This window comes from Dysidea avara, chromosome 10 (assembly GCF_963678975.1).
Source record: "Dysidea avara chromosome 10, odDysAvar1.4, whole genome shotgun sequence".
In the NCBI taxonomy this organism is placed as follows: Eukaryota; Metazoa; Porifera; class Demospongiae; order Dictyoceratida; family Dysideidae; genus Dysidea; species Dysidea avara.
In genome coordinates, this window is record NC_089281.1 from 9,776,182 (window position 1) to 9,789,802 (window position 13,621).

At 39.3% G+C, this 13,621-nt stretch overlaps 1 protein-coding gene and 2 long non-coding RNA genes across 5 annotated transcripts in view; 1 reads left to right on the forward strand and 2 right to left on the reverse strand.

Annotated features, from left to right (window-relative positions):
• Window positions 1-3,319: 3,319 nt before the first annotated feature.
• LOC136268140 (heat shock protein HSP 90-beta-like) lies at window positions 3,320-6,305 on the reverse strand. The gene is made up of 9 exons (XM_066063385.1): window positions 6,182-6,305; window positions 5,849-6,094; window positions 5,594-5,800; window positions 5,446-5,535; window positions 5,194-5,400; window positions 5,029-5,140; window positions 4,307-4,977; window positions 4,030-4,253; window positions 3,320-3,940 (listed from the first exon to the last, which is right to left on the reverse strand). Exons 1-9 carry the CDS (start codon window positions 6,302-6,304, stop codon window positions 3,421-3,423), a joined length of 2,400 nt encoding a protein of 799 aa, XP_065919457.1. The 5' UTR covers window position 6,305; the 3' UTR covers window positions 3,320-3,420.
• A 1,325-nt stretch (window positions 6,306-7,630) lies between these two features.
• LOC136267938 (uncharacterized) lies at window positions 7,631-9,466 on the reverse strand. Its single transcript, XR_010706835.1, has 3 exons — window positions 9,311-9,466; window positions 9,093-9,246; window positions 7,631-8,105 (listed from the first exon to the last, which is right to left on the reverse strand). It is a non-coding gene; the product is annotated as an uncharacterized lncRNA (long non-coding RNA).
• An 87-nt stretch (window positions 9,467-9,553) lies between these two features.
• The window catches only part of LOC136267939 (uncharacterized), a 57,907-nt gene continuing 53,839 nt past the window's right edge, over window positions 9,554-13,621 (forward strand). Inside the window, exon 1 of one of the 3 annotated variants that reach the window (XR_010706839.1) lies at window positions 9,554-9,873. This is a non-coding gene — a long non-coding RNA (uncharacterized lncRNA). The remainder of the gene's footprint in view (window positions 9,874-13,621) is intronic. The other 2 variants (XR_010706838.1, XR_010706836.1) reach the window with 2 other exon arrangements.

Here is a 13,621-nt window from a genome sequence, read left to right on the forward strand (position 1 = left end):
CTGTTTGATATTTCATTAAAAATTGGTCCATCTCTAGATACAAAATCAACTGTAATTTCAGCAACTTTTACTGATGGAAGACCTTTACAGTGATCCCTAAATTATGGGATATCTACTTAATTATGGTTCAAAAATACTTTATTGAAGCTTAATTTAATCCCTTATATTTCAATTAAGGCTGTTTGAAATTCTTCAAATTTTTTTGGGAATAATGATTGGGTCATGGTCCGCTATATATGTTTGATAAAAATTTTGTGGTGGGACCACAATGGGCTCAAGAGCTATAATGATTTATGTTGTGGTGTGCAGTGGAATTTGTAGTCTATTATTGCTGTATGGGAGTATACACCTCCAGTAACTACTCACAACAAGGCCATGCCAAGTTTGTCTTACGGAGTGAAAGTGTCTAGGTACAGTGCAACCTGTATTAGTGACCACCTGTATTGAAAGACCACTACAGTTAATTTATACTCAACCCTTTCTAACAAATCCAAAAACGGTCCTTATCGGAAAGTGGACTTTAAATGAGATCACCATGTATCCATAAACATGTAAATGTGGTACCATCTCTTCAGAAATACCTTATTTATTAAGTCTAATCCTGTCATATTGCACTTACATATGTAGTCCCACTCTACACAATTCAAGTTACATACATGGTTACATAAGTACAACACTCAAAAAGGATACCCGGGCTGTTGATAGCCATTCATTTATAAAAGTACATACATGTGGACCCAAGAAGTCTATGGGTTCTTAAAAGTGAGCAATTCTCCTGGGAATAGGAAGAGTCACACTGTATGCAGTACAGTAGATGCATTACTTGTACCAAGAGTTTTTTTTTATTATTATGAACACTTGCTTGCACCTCGTGTGTGATTTATAGTACTGCAATTACTAAAATGGTTTTTCGAAGTATTTTGTATTTACGCTTTGAAGATCAGTACAGGCAAATGTTAAACACACATGAAAATGTGGTCAACATGTTTACCTATTACGTGAGTATGTGAATGAATTTTTGCCTTGATCTTCAAAGTGGTCACGAATATATATAAAGTTATTATAAATTAATTTTCACATCAAGTAATGCATGTATATGGTAAAACCCTCCATTCCTAGGACCATAATAAAGTGCTTATATTACAGAGCAGTGGTGGATCTAGGAATTTTAAAAGGGGTTTTCTAAACGTTGCGATTGGTATAGCTGAATAAGGCATCTGGTGACATTTTTCCAGAAAATTTTTGGATTTTAGAATCTCTGAGATCAGATCTTAGGCTATTTTTAGTTACCAATTACAATAAATCCAATGCTTTAAACTGTAAATACTATAGCTAACTATATGGCAAATATGGTGACTACAAGCTGTAGCTTTGATTGCTCTATTAAAGTATATAGTTACTTGACTTCTCTATTAGAATATCTCGATCGTTTTTAATGAAGTGGGAGGTGAAAAGTGAAGTGTTGCTAAGGATATAATAGCTATAAATGATGTTAGTTAAGTGCAACTGCATGCATGCAACTGAAAAAAACATTAGAATATAGTTGTTTGCTATGACAAATTGTCAGTGCAACAATGTTCATGTATTTAGACTGCCACTGAGCTAAATTTAAAATTTAAAAGGATCTGGATCCGCCACTGCAGAGGTCACAGAAGTATCTTGGTTCAAAGGTATGTGCACCCAAGGGCGGTGGAGCAGGCCAAAGAGTGAAGGGCCAGGCTAGCTGTAAATTGAAGACTAAAAAAAAAAAAAAAAAAAAAGGTCTCAGCCTGCTGACAATAGCTGCTCTCCACCAATTATATCTGCTTATTTATAACTACTACACATACGTAGCTAAGTAGTTTGCTACACTGCTTCTCTGAATACTGTGACTGCTCTATTAGAGTATCCAGATCCTGACTGTTCTATTAGAGTATCTCGATCTTTTCTTGCAAACAGTGTCCCTGCCCCTCCCCCCCCCCCCCATCTCCACCACCTATGTGTGCACCACTAGAGTGGGAGTACAAATAGAAATCCTGGTTATTAAGGTGTGCAGGTATCCCTTTTGAGGAGTTCTGTTATACATAACTATGCAGTCACATATGCAACTTCTAAGTCCACTATAGTGGGATCCAACTTGATAAAGAAGATATTTCTTAAGAGATCATATATATACAACATTCACATGATATGTTTATGGTCACATGCATGGTGGTCAGATTTGTAATTTAAAGTCAACTTGTCTAATAAGGACCATTTTTGGATTTGCTAGAAAGGGTTGATGCTTTGGTGTTATCATAGATAATATATACCTCCGGACACTGTCTGGAGGTATATATTATCTATGGTGTTATACATTAATGTCCAATTAAATAAGTATAAATTAACTGCAGCACATCTATAGGTGGTCTTTCAATACAGGTGGTCACTAATACAGGTTGCACTGTACCTAGACACCTTCACTTTGCAAGACAAACTTGTTGTTGTGAGTGGTTATTGGAGGTGTACACTCTGGCCATACAGCAATAATAGACTACAAATTCCACTGCATACCACACAGGGGCGGAGGAAGTAGTTGATATGAGGGGGGGCTGGGCTGACCCAGACTTATGGAAGTGATTACTACATTGTCTCTGGTTTGGTAAGGTGAGACAAAAAAAAGAAGAAAAGGTCACAACCAGCTGACAATAGCTGCCCACCTCACCAGCTATGCATTTATTGAACCATAATTAAGTAGATATCCCATAATTTAGGGATCACTGGAAAGGTTGATCAACAATCTTCCATCAGTGAAAGTTGTGTTTAAAAATATTTAGTGTGAAGTAATTTTCATGAAATATTCAAAATATTTGTGGTCATAAATCAGAAACTATGGGGTGTATGGAGCTAAAAAACTGCATGGGTGATTACAAACACCAAGTTTCGTCAAAATCCGGGAGGTGACCCTAAATCCTTGTTGATTTGACATGGAATGACCCAGTTGTTGATGTGGTGCTGGGAGGCTATGGCTATCACCTTAGTCTACCCAACATCCATTAGTGTACAGTAAGCTGGCTACCTGCTTACAATAATTTGTCCATCAACTATGATTATATTGACTGATAGCTAACAGTAACAGTAATAGTCTAAATAACATTAAAAAAAAAAATATGTATGCTCTATTTAAAGCACAACATACCTCCTCTGGGACTAACTAGTGCCTTGGATGAACATGGATCACATAATGTTCTACTTAAAGAACATACCTCTGGGCTTAAACCAGTATTTATAACATGCATTATACAATGCTCTATTTAAAGCGCTACATATGAAGTCTGAGTACAGCCCCTCCATAAAGAACTATTGTTTCATAAAGAAATGGTATCCTTGAAAGCATGATAAAATGCAAAAAAGCAGTAAAATTTAGTTCCTAATAGCTATATAGCAAGTATTAGAGATCAACTAATCAACTTCTTCCATTCGAGAAGCATCTTCATCATCGCCTTCAAGTGGAGGCATGTCCTCAGTGGTGGTAGTGGTTTCTTCAGTAGTAACCTCATCCTCATCAATACCAAGGCCGAGCTTGATCATACGATGGATCCTGCTGGCATGATTTTGTGGATCATCTAAGCTGAAGCCAGATGCCATAAGCGAGGTTTCATAAAGCAAAACAACTAAATCTTTGACTGATTTGTCATTCTTGTCGGCATCTGCTTTCTTGCGTAGTGTTTCCATTATGGCGTGCTCAGGATTGATCTCCAAGTGTTTCTTTGCTGCCATGTACCCCATTGTGGAAGTATCTCTGAGCGCTTGTGCTTTCATGATTCTCTCCATATTGGCACTCCAACCATGTTGGCTTGTAACGATGCAGCAAGGTGATGTGACTAGCCGCTGAGAGACCACCACCTTTTCTATCTTCTTGTCCAGGATGTCTTTAATTACCTTACACAAGTTCTCAAACTTTGCCTTCTGCTCTTCAAACCTTTTAAAAGCAAGTATAACAAGTAATAGACAATCACTACAATTATGTTTGAATCCCCCCACCCCCACAGTATAACAGTTGCACCATACCGTTTCTTTTCATCTTCATCTTCAGGGAGTTCAAGACCTTCCTTAGTAACACTAACAAGTGTTTTGCCATCATATTCCCGTAATTGCTGTGCACAGTACTCATCAATGGGATCAACCATGTATACAACTTCAAAACCACGCTTCCTCACACGCTCCACAAAAGCAGAGTTGGCCACGGAGTCTCTGCTTTCACCTGTAATATAGTAGATCTCCTTTTGATTCTCCTGCAGAAGGTAATAAAAGTTAAGGAAAGTTAGCTATCCATTTTATAATTTACCTTCATTCGTGTTACATAATCTTTCAGTGATGTCATTTCATCAGTGGTGGTGGACGTGTGATAGCGCAACAGATCAGCAAGTTTCTTCCTGTTCTGGCTATCTTCATGTATGCCAAGCTTCATGTTCTTTGAAAACTGCTCATAGAACTTCTTGAAGTTGTCCTTGTCTTCAGAAATTTCATTGAAAAGTTCCAAGCATTTTTTCACCAGATTCTTTCTGATTACTTTGAGCACCTTGCTTTGTTGAAGCATCTCACGGGAAATGTTGAGTGGCAGATCCTCAGAATCAACGATTCCTTTGATGAAGTTAAGATATTCCGGAATGAGTTCTTCGCAATTCTCCATGATGAAGACACGGCGCACATACAACTTGATGTTGTTTTTCTGCTTGCGGTTTTCAAAGAGATCAAAAGGAGCTCTTTTTGGTACAAAAAGCAAAGCTCGAAATTCTAATTGACCCTCAACGGAAAAATGCTTTACTGCCAGATGGTCTTCCCAGTCATTGGTGAGCGATTTGTAGAATTCTCCATATTCTTCTGTGGTGATGTCATCTGGGTTGCGAGTCCACAGAGGCTTGGTCTTGTTTAGTTCCTCCATTTCAGAATATTTTTCCTTGATTGTTTTCTTTTTCTTCTTCTTGTCTTTGTCAGCTGCTTCATCATCGTCCTCGTCTAAAAGGATCACTGGATGAAACCATAAAAACTACCAGTGACAAGACGTACCGATTTCTTGAACTTTTGGCTTGTCACCATCTTCATCGTCATCTTTCTTCTCGTCGTCTTTGTCATCGTCATCTTCATCGTCAGAAACATCCTTGTCACGTTCTTTTTGAACCTTGATCAACACAGTCTTAATTAACAACTGCTTTCTCAACAACATTAATATACCTGGAGTGAAATTGGGTACCCAATAAACTGACTGTGTTTCTTCACAACATCCTTGAGCTTTCTCTCTTCCAAATATTCATTCTGGTCTTCCTTCAGATATAAAATGATCTTAGTGCCTCGCCCTAACGGCTCATGCTTTTCATCTCGACGCACTGTGAAAGAGCCCCCAGCTGAAGACTCCCACAGGTATTGTTCATCATCATTGTGCTATCAGGGAAAATAAAATGCTTTAAACAACACTTGACCACTTACTTTGCTGATCACTTCAACTCGTTCTGCAATTAAATATGCTGAGTAAAACCCAACACCAAACTGTCCAATCATGGATATGTCTGCTCCAGCCTGGAAAGTTTTGTTTTGGCATAACAGTAATGTACTTGGTATACGAAAAGTGCTGTACCTGCAATGCTTCCATGAATTGCCTAGTACCTGACTTGGCTATTGTACCAAGGTGGTTTACCATATCAGCCTTGGTCATTCCTACACCAGTATCAATCACTGTAATAGTGTTGTTGTCCTTGTTGGGAATGATCTTGATGCAGAGATCCTTTTCAGCATCTAATGCACTGGGGTTTGTCAAACTTTGGTAACGAATTTTGTCCAAGGCCTACAATTAAGGTGAACACAATATTCATTACGAAGCAAATACACTTACATCAGAAGAGTTGGATATCAATTCACGCAGGAAAATCTCCTTGTTTGAATAAAACGTGTTGATGATTAAGCTCATTAGCTGGGCTATTTCGGCTTGAAAAGCAAACGTTTCTACTTCGCTGTCGTCGTCTTCCATTTCGACGTCAACATTTTTAGAATCTACCGGAGGAGAATCTACCGGTGGAGAATCTTCAGCAGCAGGAGCAGCAGCATTATCTTCACTAGACATGTTCGTACCAGCACTAAACTACACAACAAAGTTCTTAGATAAAGCACAACACGACTTTTAACAAGAAAATGCCTAAGAAAGACTAGAATGTCGCTTATAACTCACCAGCAAAGGCACACACACTACCTCGCTAGAAACTTCGAGAAAGAGAAAGTTCTGGAATATGACGTCAGGTTGGAGCACATGGCAGCACGTACTGCGCATCGTACACGTGTTAGTTATACGCATGTATTTTAGCCAATCAAACACGGCTGCATGGCCGCACAGGGAGTCTCGTGCCCAGCCGGGCTCGCGCTTGAAGAATACGATCATAGATGTACGACTCTCTGTGCTATTAGTCTCGTGCCCAGACCTATTAGTCTCGTGCCGAGACTACTGTGCTATGATTTACATTTTTTCCGGATAGTGTTGCACACGTTATACCGAATACTACTCTGGTGCTACGCAGTCAAAACTGATCGGCAAGGTCAACCTATTATCTTAAAGTATATGGACGTTATTATTATTATTATTATTATAATAATTGCAGGACTCTGAAAGAGTATACGTGCAATATAGTATGTAGTTAAGTTAAGTAGTTAATTAAGTATAAAAAGAATTATAAATTATAGTTAGTCTCTCGAGTAGCCAGACCCACTCTTCGCACGGCGCTTATCGATTGATAATTATAAGCGCCTAGCTGCGTGAGGGTCTGGTATAGTTCGAATAGCAAAGTTGTTCTGATACCCTGAGCTTTTTCAGGGTGATACTGAAACACCTGGTTAACTTTCATCACGCCACGTCATATTGAGGGTTGTTAGCAAATTCCTTTCTTTATTGACAGTAAGCCACTAGTCCGCAATATGACGTGGCGTGATGAAAGTTAACCAGGTGTTTCATTATCACCCTGAAAAACTCAGAGTATCAGAACAACTTTGCTATTCGAACTATACCAGACCATAGATTATATATACTACGTACCCGGGATTGGAAACGGAGACACGTGATCCAATTACTCGTGTACATTTGCTAAAAGCAATCCGCGTTGGAGCGCACCCCCCAAATAACCGCCCATTTTCAAAGTGTTTGAATGGTAGAAGACGAAGGAGAAGGCTTAATATCCAGGTTGAGATACGCCTAAAGCCACTAATACTGGTAGGTTAATAGCTACTTAGGCGCCTACCGGGGCCAGAGATTCGCACCTAGCGAATTCGTTGTTCTGTCGCGTCTAAACCATTTAGCCGATGGACTCAAAAGTTATCGGGAGTGTGCAGTGTAGTGGGAGCATTTCAAACCCACAAAAAATGTATACGAGGTTAACATTTAGTTACCCAAGTGGTACTAGCTAAGTAATTATGTCCCTTTCTTAGCTGTTTTGTTCCTACCCCCTCTACAAGAATATGGTAAAACTCTTAAGTGCTTCTGGTCTCAATCATTTGTAAACCGGACGATTTCAGAAGTTAAAATGATAGGCAATTCCATATAGAGTGGTACTGTACAGCTCTCGAACTTGAATAATACTTCAGCTAGTCAAAATATTTATCCAAAGAAGACCTACTAATAGCTACACAGTTTTAACATTTGATAGTCACATGGAGCACTGATTGAGACAAGTGTACAATGTTTCTGTGTTGGAACAGAAAGTCAATTGAGTGTACATAATGAATGTTGTAATAGAGCATGTTACATCCTACCACCATACTCAATTTCACGGCAGTGGCTGTTTTAGCTACATGTATTCACAGCAACTACAGAGTCTAGATAAGTGACATGTCATACCCGACTCCATTGCTGGATACACACAACCATCCCTCTAGCAATATGTTGCAACATACACTGTTGTGCCGTACCGTCATGTTGTTAGTTTATTACTAAGAACAGCCTGAGCTTGGTACAGCATAGAAATTATATAATTTTTCTATAGTCAACTTGTCCACTACAAAAATCCTATCAGTTTCAATATAAGATGAATCTTTCACAGCAACAAGCACTGTCACTGTATCCTTTGACAAGTGGTAGAAAGACACAGCACAGGAAGAGTTTTGTTGACCTACAAAAACAGTCTACATATAAAGATTGAGCTACATTAGCAAATGCAACACTAACATTGTATAATGTATAGTGGAACCTGTCCTGTATAGAAAGGTCACCTCTTGAAATTGGCTAACTTTAATTCCTTTAGTGAGGCAGCTATACACTAACCCAATTGTATAAAGCAAACGTCAAGAAATGTTGGCCTGAAGGTGACCGGCTTAGAACAGGTTCCACTGTACATCAAACACATTGATGTCATGCATTCACAATGCAACAGTCAAAAGAGAGGGAAATCACAGTAATCATATACTGCACTGTGCTAAGCAGAGATGCCATGTACGTTTATCACCACTACTCTTGTCACTACTATGGCACATTCACTTTAAGGTAAGTAGGGCAGGTAATTCTGGACACTTAGCTTGTCCTCAGCAATGGAAGAATCCCACAATGGTTAATTGTATTACAACGTAATATTGTACAAGAAATGCACCATACTTGCAACCATAGCTACAGTTACTGTTACCCCGTCAATGGAACATGCTGTAGTTGTTTTAAGACCGGTACCCATACCGTTAGGCCAGACCACTTTTTTTTCTCTTTGTCACTGGGTAGGGGAGAAATGGTCTGTTTCAAATCCCCATTTGTCTTGACATGTCATGAGGTTACATCACAAGCACGCAGTATTAGTAACCCCGTGTGCTTAAATTACATTACATTATGATAAAACCAGAAGACTTCAATCATTGGTAGATTCCGATACAATTTTAGACACCAACTGGATGGTTCAACTATTTCATTACAATGGAAAGGTCCACCAGGCTATACCATCAATGTCATTGTCTCATTCTCCCAAACTCATCACACCAGTAAAATTTCTACTCTAAGGGCTACTTTCCATCTAGAAATGCACTCTAATTTTGTAATTGCATAAAATTTAATTTGTTTTGTAATTTCCCTTGCCATATCACGTGTGCTGTCTGCTCTGTAACAATAACGTACGTACCATTGTGTCTGAGCATGGTCTGAGTAAGCACATTTCAACTATTCAATTAAAAATGGTATACTTGAATATTTACTGGTGACCCCGCCGCTGACCGCCCATTCCTGTAGAGTTCACCTGGTCAGCTAACTCCAAATAATGCCTTCATTTAGTAAACCTACGAAATACGAAATGTTGAGTTAAGTAGCCTTTATATCTCTATTAGCTAGCTATGAACTCACAAGAAGATGAAAAGAATCAACTACTCGCCTGGCTAGGCGCTTCGCTGTCATAAGGGTGCGCTCCAACGCGGATAGTTTGGATAAAAACCGGCGTTTCCAATCCCGGGTACGTAGTATATATAATCTATGACCAGACCCTCTCGCAGCTAGGCGCTTATAATTATTAATCGATAAGCGCCGCGCGAAGAGTGGGTCTGGCTACGCGAGATTATGATTATGATTAAATACGGGTAAAGGCAAAGCCTGTATACCCGATCAATGCGTTATACAAAAGTAAATCTTTAAAAAAAATATTATCTAACAGCGATTTAAATTACTCTTTCCAAAAGTACGTCATTGCTATGGCAACACCTTTCCGCCATTTTGAATGGGGCCACGGTAAATAATCTCGATTGCGCTACATTGAAATCTGGTGTTAGCAGTTAGCAGCAGCTTGAACAGAGCCGTATTGTTGAGGGACAACCCACCAATGCCTTTGGGGTGGCAGAATTAGTGTTTCTGGTTAAAGGTAGCTGGTTATCATGGCTGAACAAGGCATGAGACATCGACAGCAGTCAACAACAGTAAGTTAATTGCTTTGTCAGAGGTTTTGTCAGCCCATACAATTAAGTTTGCATGATCAGCTGCCGCTACAGTCACTATTATCAGTACAAGAGTCAGTGAGGAGTATAAATGGTTAATATATTTCACTTGGGTCTTCAGCTTATACTGTTTCAGCTAGTTACTGATATACAAGTAGCTACCATATAGTCTCGCGTGGCCAGACCGCTTTATCTCCGTCACGGCGCTTATCGATTAGAGATTATAAGCGCCTACACCGAAAAAGTGTCTGGTCCAGAATCAATACGTATACTTGTTTTCACACCCCAAGCTAGAGCTCGGGGTGTTTAATTAACCTTCGTCATAAAACGTATACTTCCTTTTAACTTTCAAGCCATGTACGCACTGGAAATGCCATGAACGATTGCCGGTAGCTAGCGGTGATGAGAGCCACCGGGGCTGGTTTTCTAAGGCTGAAAAGGACACGGGTTGATTCTTTGCTCAGTTCTCCTTTCGCCTTTTCGTTTTCACAAGGAATCGTTCCGTGACCTTTTCAACCGTAGAAAAACAGCCTCAGTGTCTCTCATCACTGCTACTGGAAATCGTTCATGGCATTTCCAGTGCGTACGTGGCTTGAAAGTTAAAAGGAAGTATACGTTTTATGACGAAGGTTAATTAAACACCCCGAGCTCTAGCTTGGGGTGTGAAAACAAGTTTACGTATTGATTCTGGACCAGACCCTTTTTGGGAGTAGGCGATTATAATCTCTAATCGATAAGTGCCGTGACGGAGAAAAAGAGGTCTGGCCACGCGAGACTAGCTACCATAGTAATGTGGTTATTGAATACATAGTCAAAATGCAAAAATTTAATTCACATGTATATACTCATTTCAAAAGTATTATAAGGGGTGTGCAACAAAGTTTCAGAATCAACAAACTTTGGTTTCTTATTATACAGTACTTTTAACAGTTGTTTGCTTTTATCTGCTTTACCAGTTAGGCACTGGAGGCAAAGCCTGTACGAGGTGTTTACCATGAGACGGGAACCTAGATGAAAATTGTTGACTAATGTGAAACGGGACAAATACCTAGAAGGGGTTTTAAAAAATCCACCCCTAGCCTGACTTTGATCTGCAGGCCACTCGGATACCGGCCAAGCGCCACACTCCACTGGGCAATTGTTGAAGCGGAAGTACAACCTACTACAATGGTACCAATCATCTTAAAAATGTTTGCCAGTACTCCCATTTGTATATACACACATTTAAACTCTCAAGAAATTAGGATACCCCTCTACTATAAGGATACTTTTCCATGGTCCCATTTGTATTCTGTTCAGTTCATCCCAAGGTGTTCATGCGATCATACCTAGTGCTTCATATGAAAAGAATTGCGGCCAATGAGATCCAAGTATTTTCACTGTATAGTAGTACAACATTCACATGTGACTGCTAGATACATGTCAGATTAAAATGTGTACTATACAACTATCAAATTCTACACTTTACAAATCTGCTACAAGTATGTAATGTTGTTCATACTGACTCATGCAAGCTCCCTGATTATCAACAGTAAGTCATATTATCAAAGAATATAATACCAGTGGAGTGTTTTCTCATCAAAATGTATTTAAGGTCTATATGGTACTGTATCAAGGATGACATCACTGGATATCTCTTTGGATTAAACTTAACACTGAGTGACATAATTATATGGTTAGAATTTGTGCAATACGGGTATCCATTCTGATAGAGAAAAGATATCTAAACTGTTCAGTCTAATTGGACTTTATGTCTGTAGCACTAGTAACTGAGTCTAGTAGTCAGCCACCACTGTACTGGAAGATACATACAAACGTATGAAACTTTCACAAACATACATTACTGTATGTATAACAATGTTAAGGTGATCATGCCACATTATATAAGCTACGTACATGGAAATGTGATTTACCAGTTCTGTATGTGTTCTTACAAATGCATGGTTAACCACTGCACACTAGTTACAATGCCTTAGTTACTTGACAAGCCATATTATCTGAAATGATGTACCCACTATACTGTTTGCTGCGGCAGCAGTTTCACCTCAAATGATGTTGTCTTTGTCTCAGAAATTCAGTTTACAGCATAACTCAGCATCTGTCTTATCAGGAGCTCCGGACTTTATGAGCTCCCGGTCTCCGTCCCTATCCTTATTCACCTATCAATGTTTTGCCCCACTACCATGAACACGGGCAGAAGTGGGGGCTAGGCGGGGATTAGCGGGGGAATTGACCTCAAACTATGCCCCAGGTGGTGGGGTATTTGATGCTACGAGGGCACATAGCCGGGTGTTTCGTGGTCTTTTACTGGGGGATTCGACATCAAAAGTAGCCCAAGGTAGTGGGGATAAGAATTTTTAAGTGTTCAAATCCCCACCTCTGCCCGTGTTCATAGTAGCGGGGCAAAACATTGATACGCGTATTAGTAAGTTCAGATGGGTTGCACTGAATTGATCTGCCAGATTGAAACTTCACAAAAAGTAGTATCTATGGTCTATACATTCCACTCCTTGTCCTTACTCACAATGATTGTCACGAGTAACAATTTATGCTCATAACAAAGCCATGGAGACTCGGAGTGGAAATTTGACTGAAATTATACTTGCTAGAATCCGAGAATCATGGCCATCGTCTTAAATTTTGTCAGAAGCATCCGTGGTTTCGTTTTCCTACTTCTTTTCTTTAATATACACGAAACATTGGAGAGATTACAAACTTCTCAAAAAACAGATGCAGAAAGAGTGTAGGAAGGCTTACAATGATTACATGCGCCAAATGATCTATGATCCATACCAAAGTGGTAGAAAGAAATAGTTTTTTCAGCATGTTAAATCTTTATGCAGAGACCCAGGAGGAATCCCCATGTTTGAAAAAGAAGGAAAATGTATTCAACAGATCTTGCTAAAGCTAATATACTGAATAAGTATTTTTATTCTGTGTTTACTCAAGATAATAATGCCACATTACCAGACATGGTTAATGCCCAGTACCCAGACATGCCCGCTATACAAGTAGACACTGCAGGTATTGCAAAGTTATTAAGTGAAATGGATCCTTATAAAGCAATGGGCCCAGATGGTATTCCACCCAAACTACTTAAGGAATTGTCAAATGAGGTTGCTCCCTGTATTGAGCCTTATGTTCAGTGCTTCTCTAAAGCAAAGTGTGTTACCCAATGACTGGAAAACTGCTTTAGTAACCCCAGTATTTAAGAAGGGCAGTCGAAATGACCCTTGTAATTATTGTCCAATATCATAAACGAGTGTTTGTTGTAAATTGTTTGAACATCTTGTCTATTCAAATATCATGTCTCACCTCGAAACGTTCAGTATTCTTTCAGAATGTCAGTACGGATTCCGTGGAAAATGTTCCGCCGAACTACAGCTACTACAAACTATTTACAATTTTGCTCTAAATTTAAACCACAAGGTACAAACTGATGTCATATTGGATTTCTGTAAAGCCTTTGACAAGGTTTCACACCGATTTCTGTTACACAAGTTGTACCATTATGGTATTAGGGGATCCACTCTTCAGTGGATCTTAATGGCCGTAGTCAAAGAGTTGTATGTAATGATTTTATATCACACCCAGTGAATGTTACTAGTGGTGTACCTCAAGGGACAGTGTTGGGTCCCTTATTGTTTCTGGTCTATATCAATGATTTACCAGAGTGTATATCATCATCCTGTGGTCTTTTTGCAGATGACTGTGTGCTATATAGACCAAT

Coding starts and splice junctions, on each gene's coding strand:
- LOC136268140 (XM_066063385.1), bottom strand. CDS start 6,304: ATGCGTATAACTAACACGTGTACGATGCGCAGTACGTGCTGCCATGTG. Junction 5,801..5,848: donor TGATATCCAACTCTTCTGAT/GTAAGTGTATTT, acceptor CCTTAATTGTAG/GCCTTGGACAAAATTCGTTA. Junction 5,141..5,193: donor GGTACCCAATTTCACTCCAG/GTATATTAATGT, acceptor GTGTTGATCAAG/GTTCAAAAAGAACGTGACAA.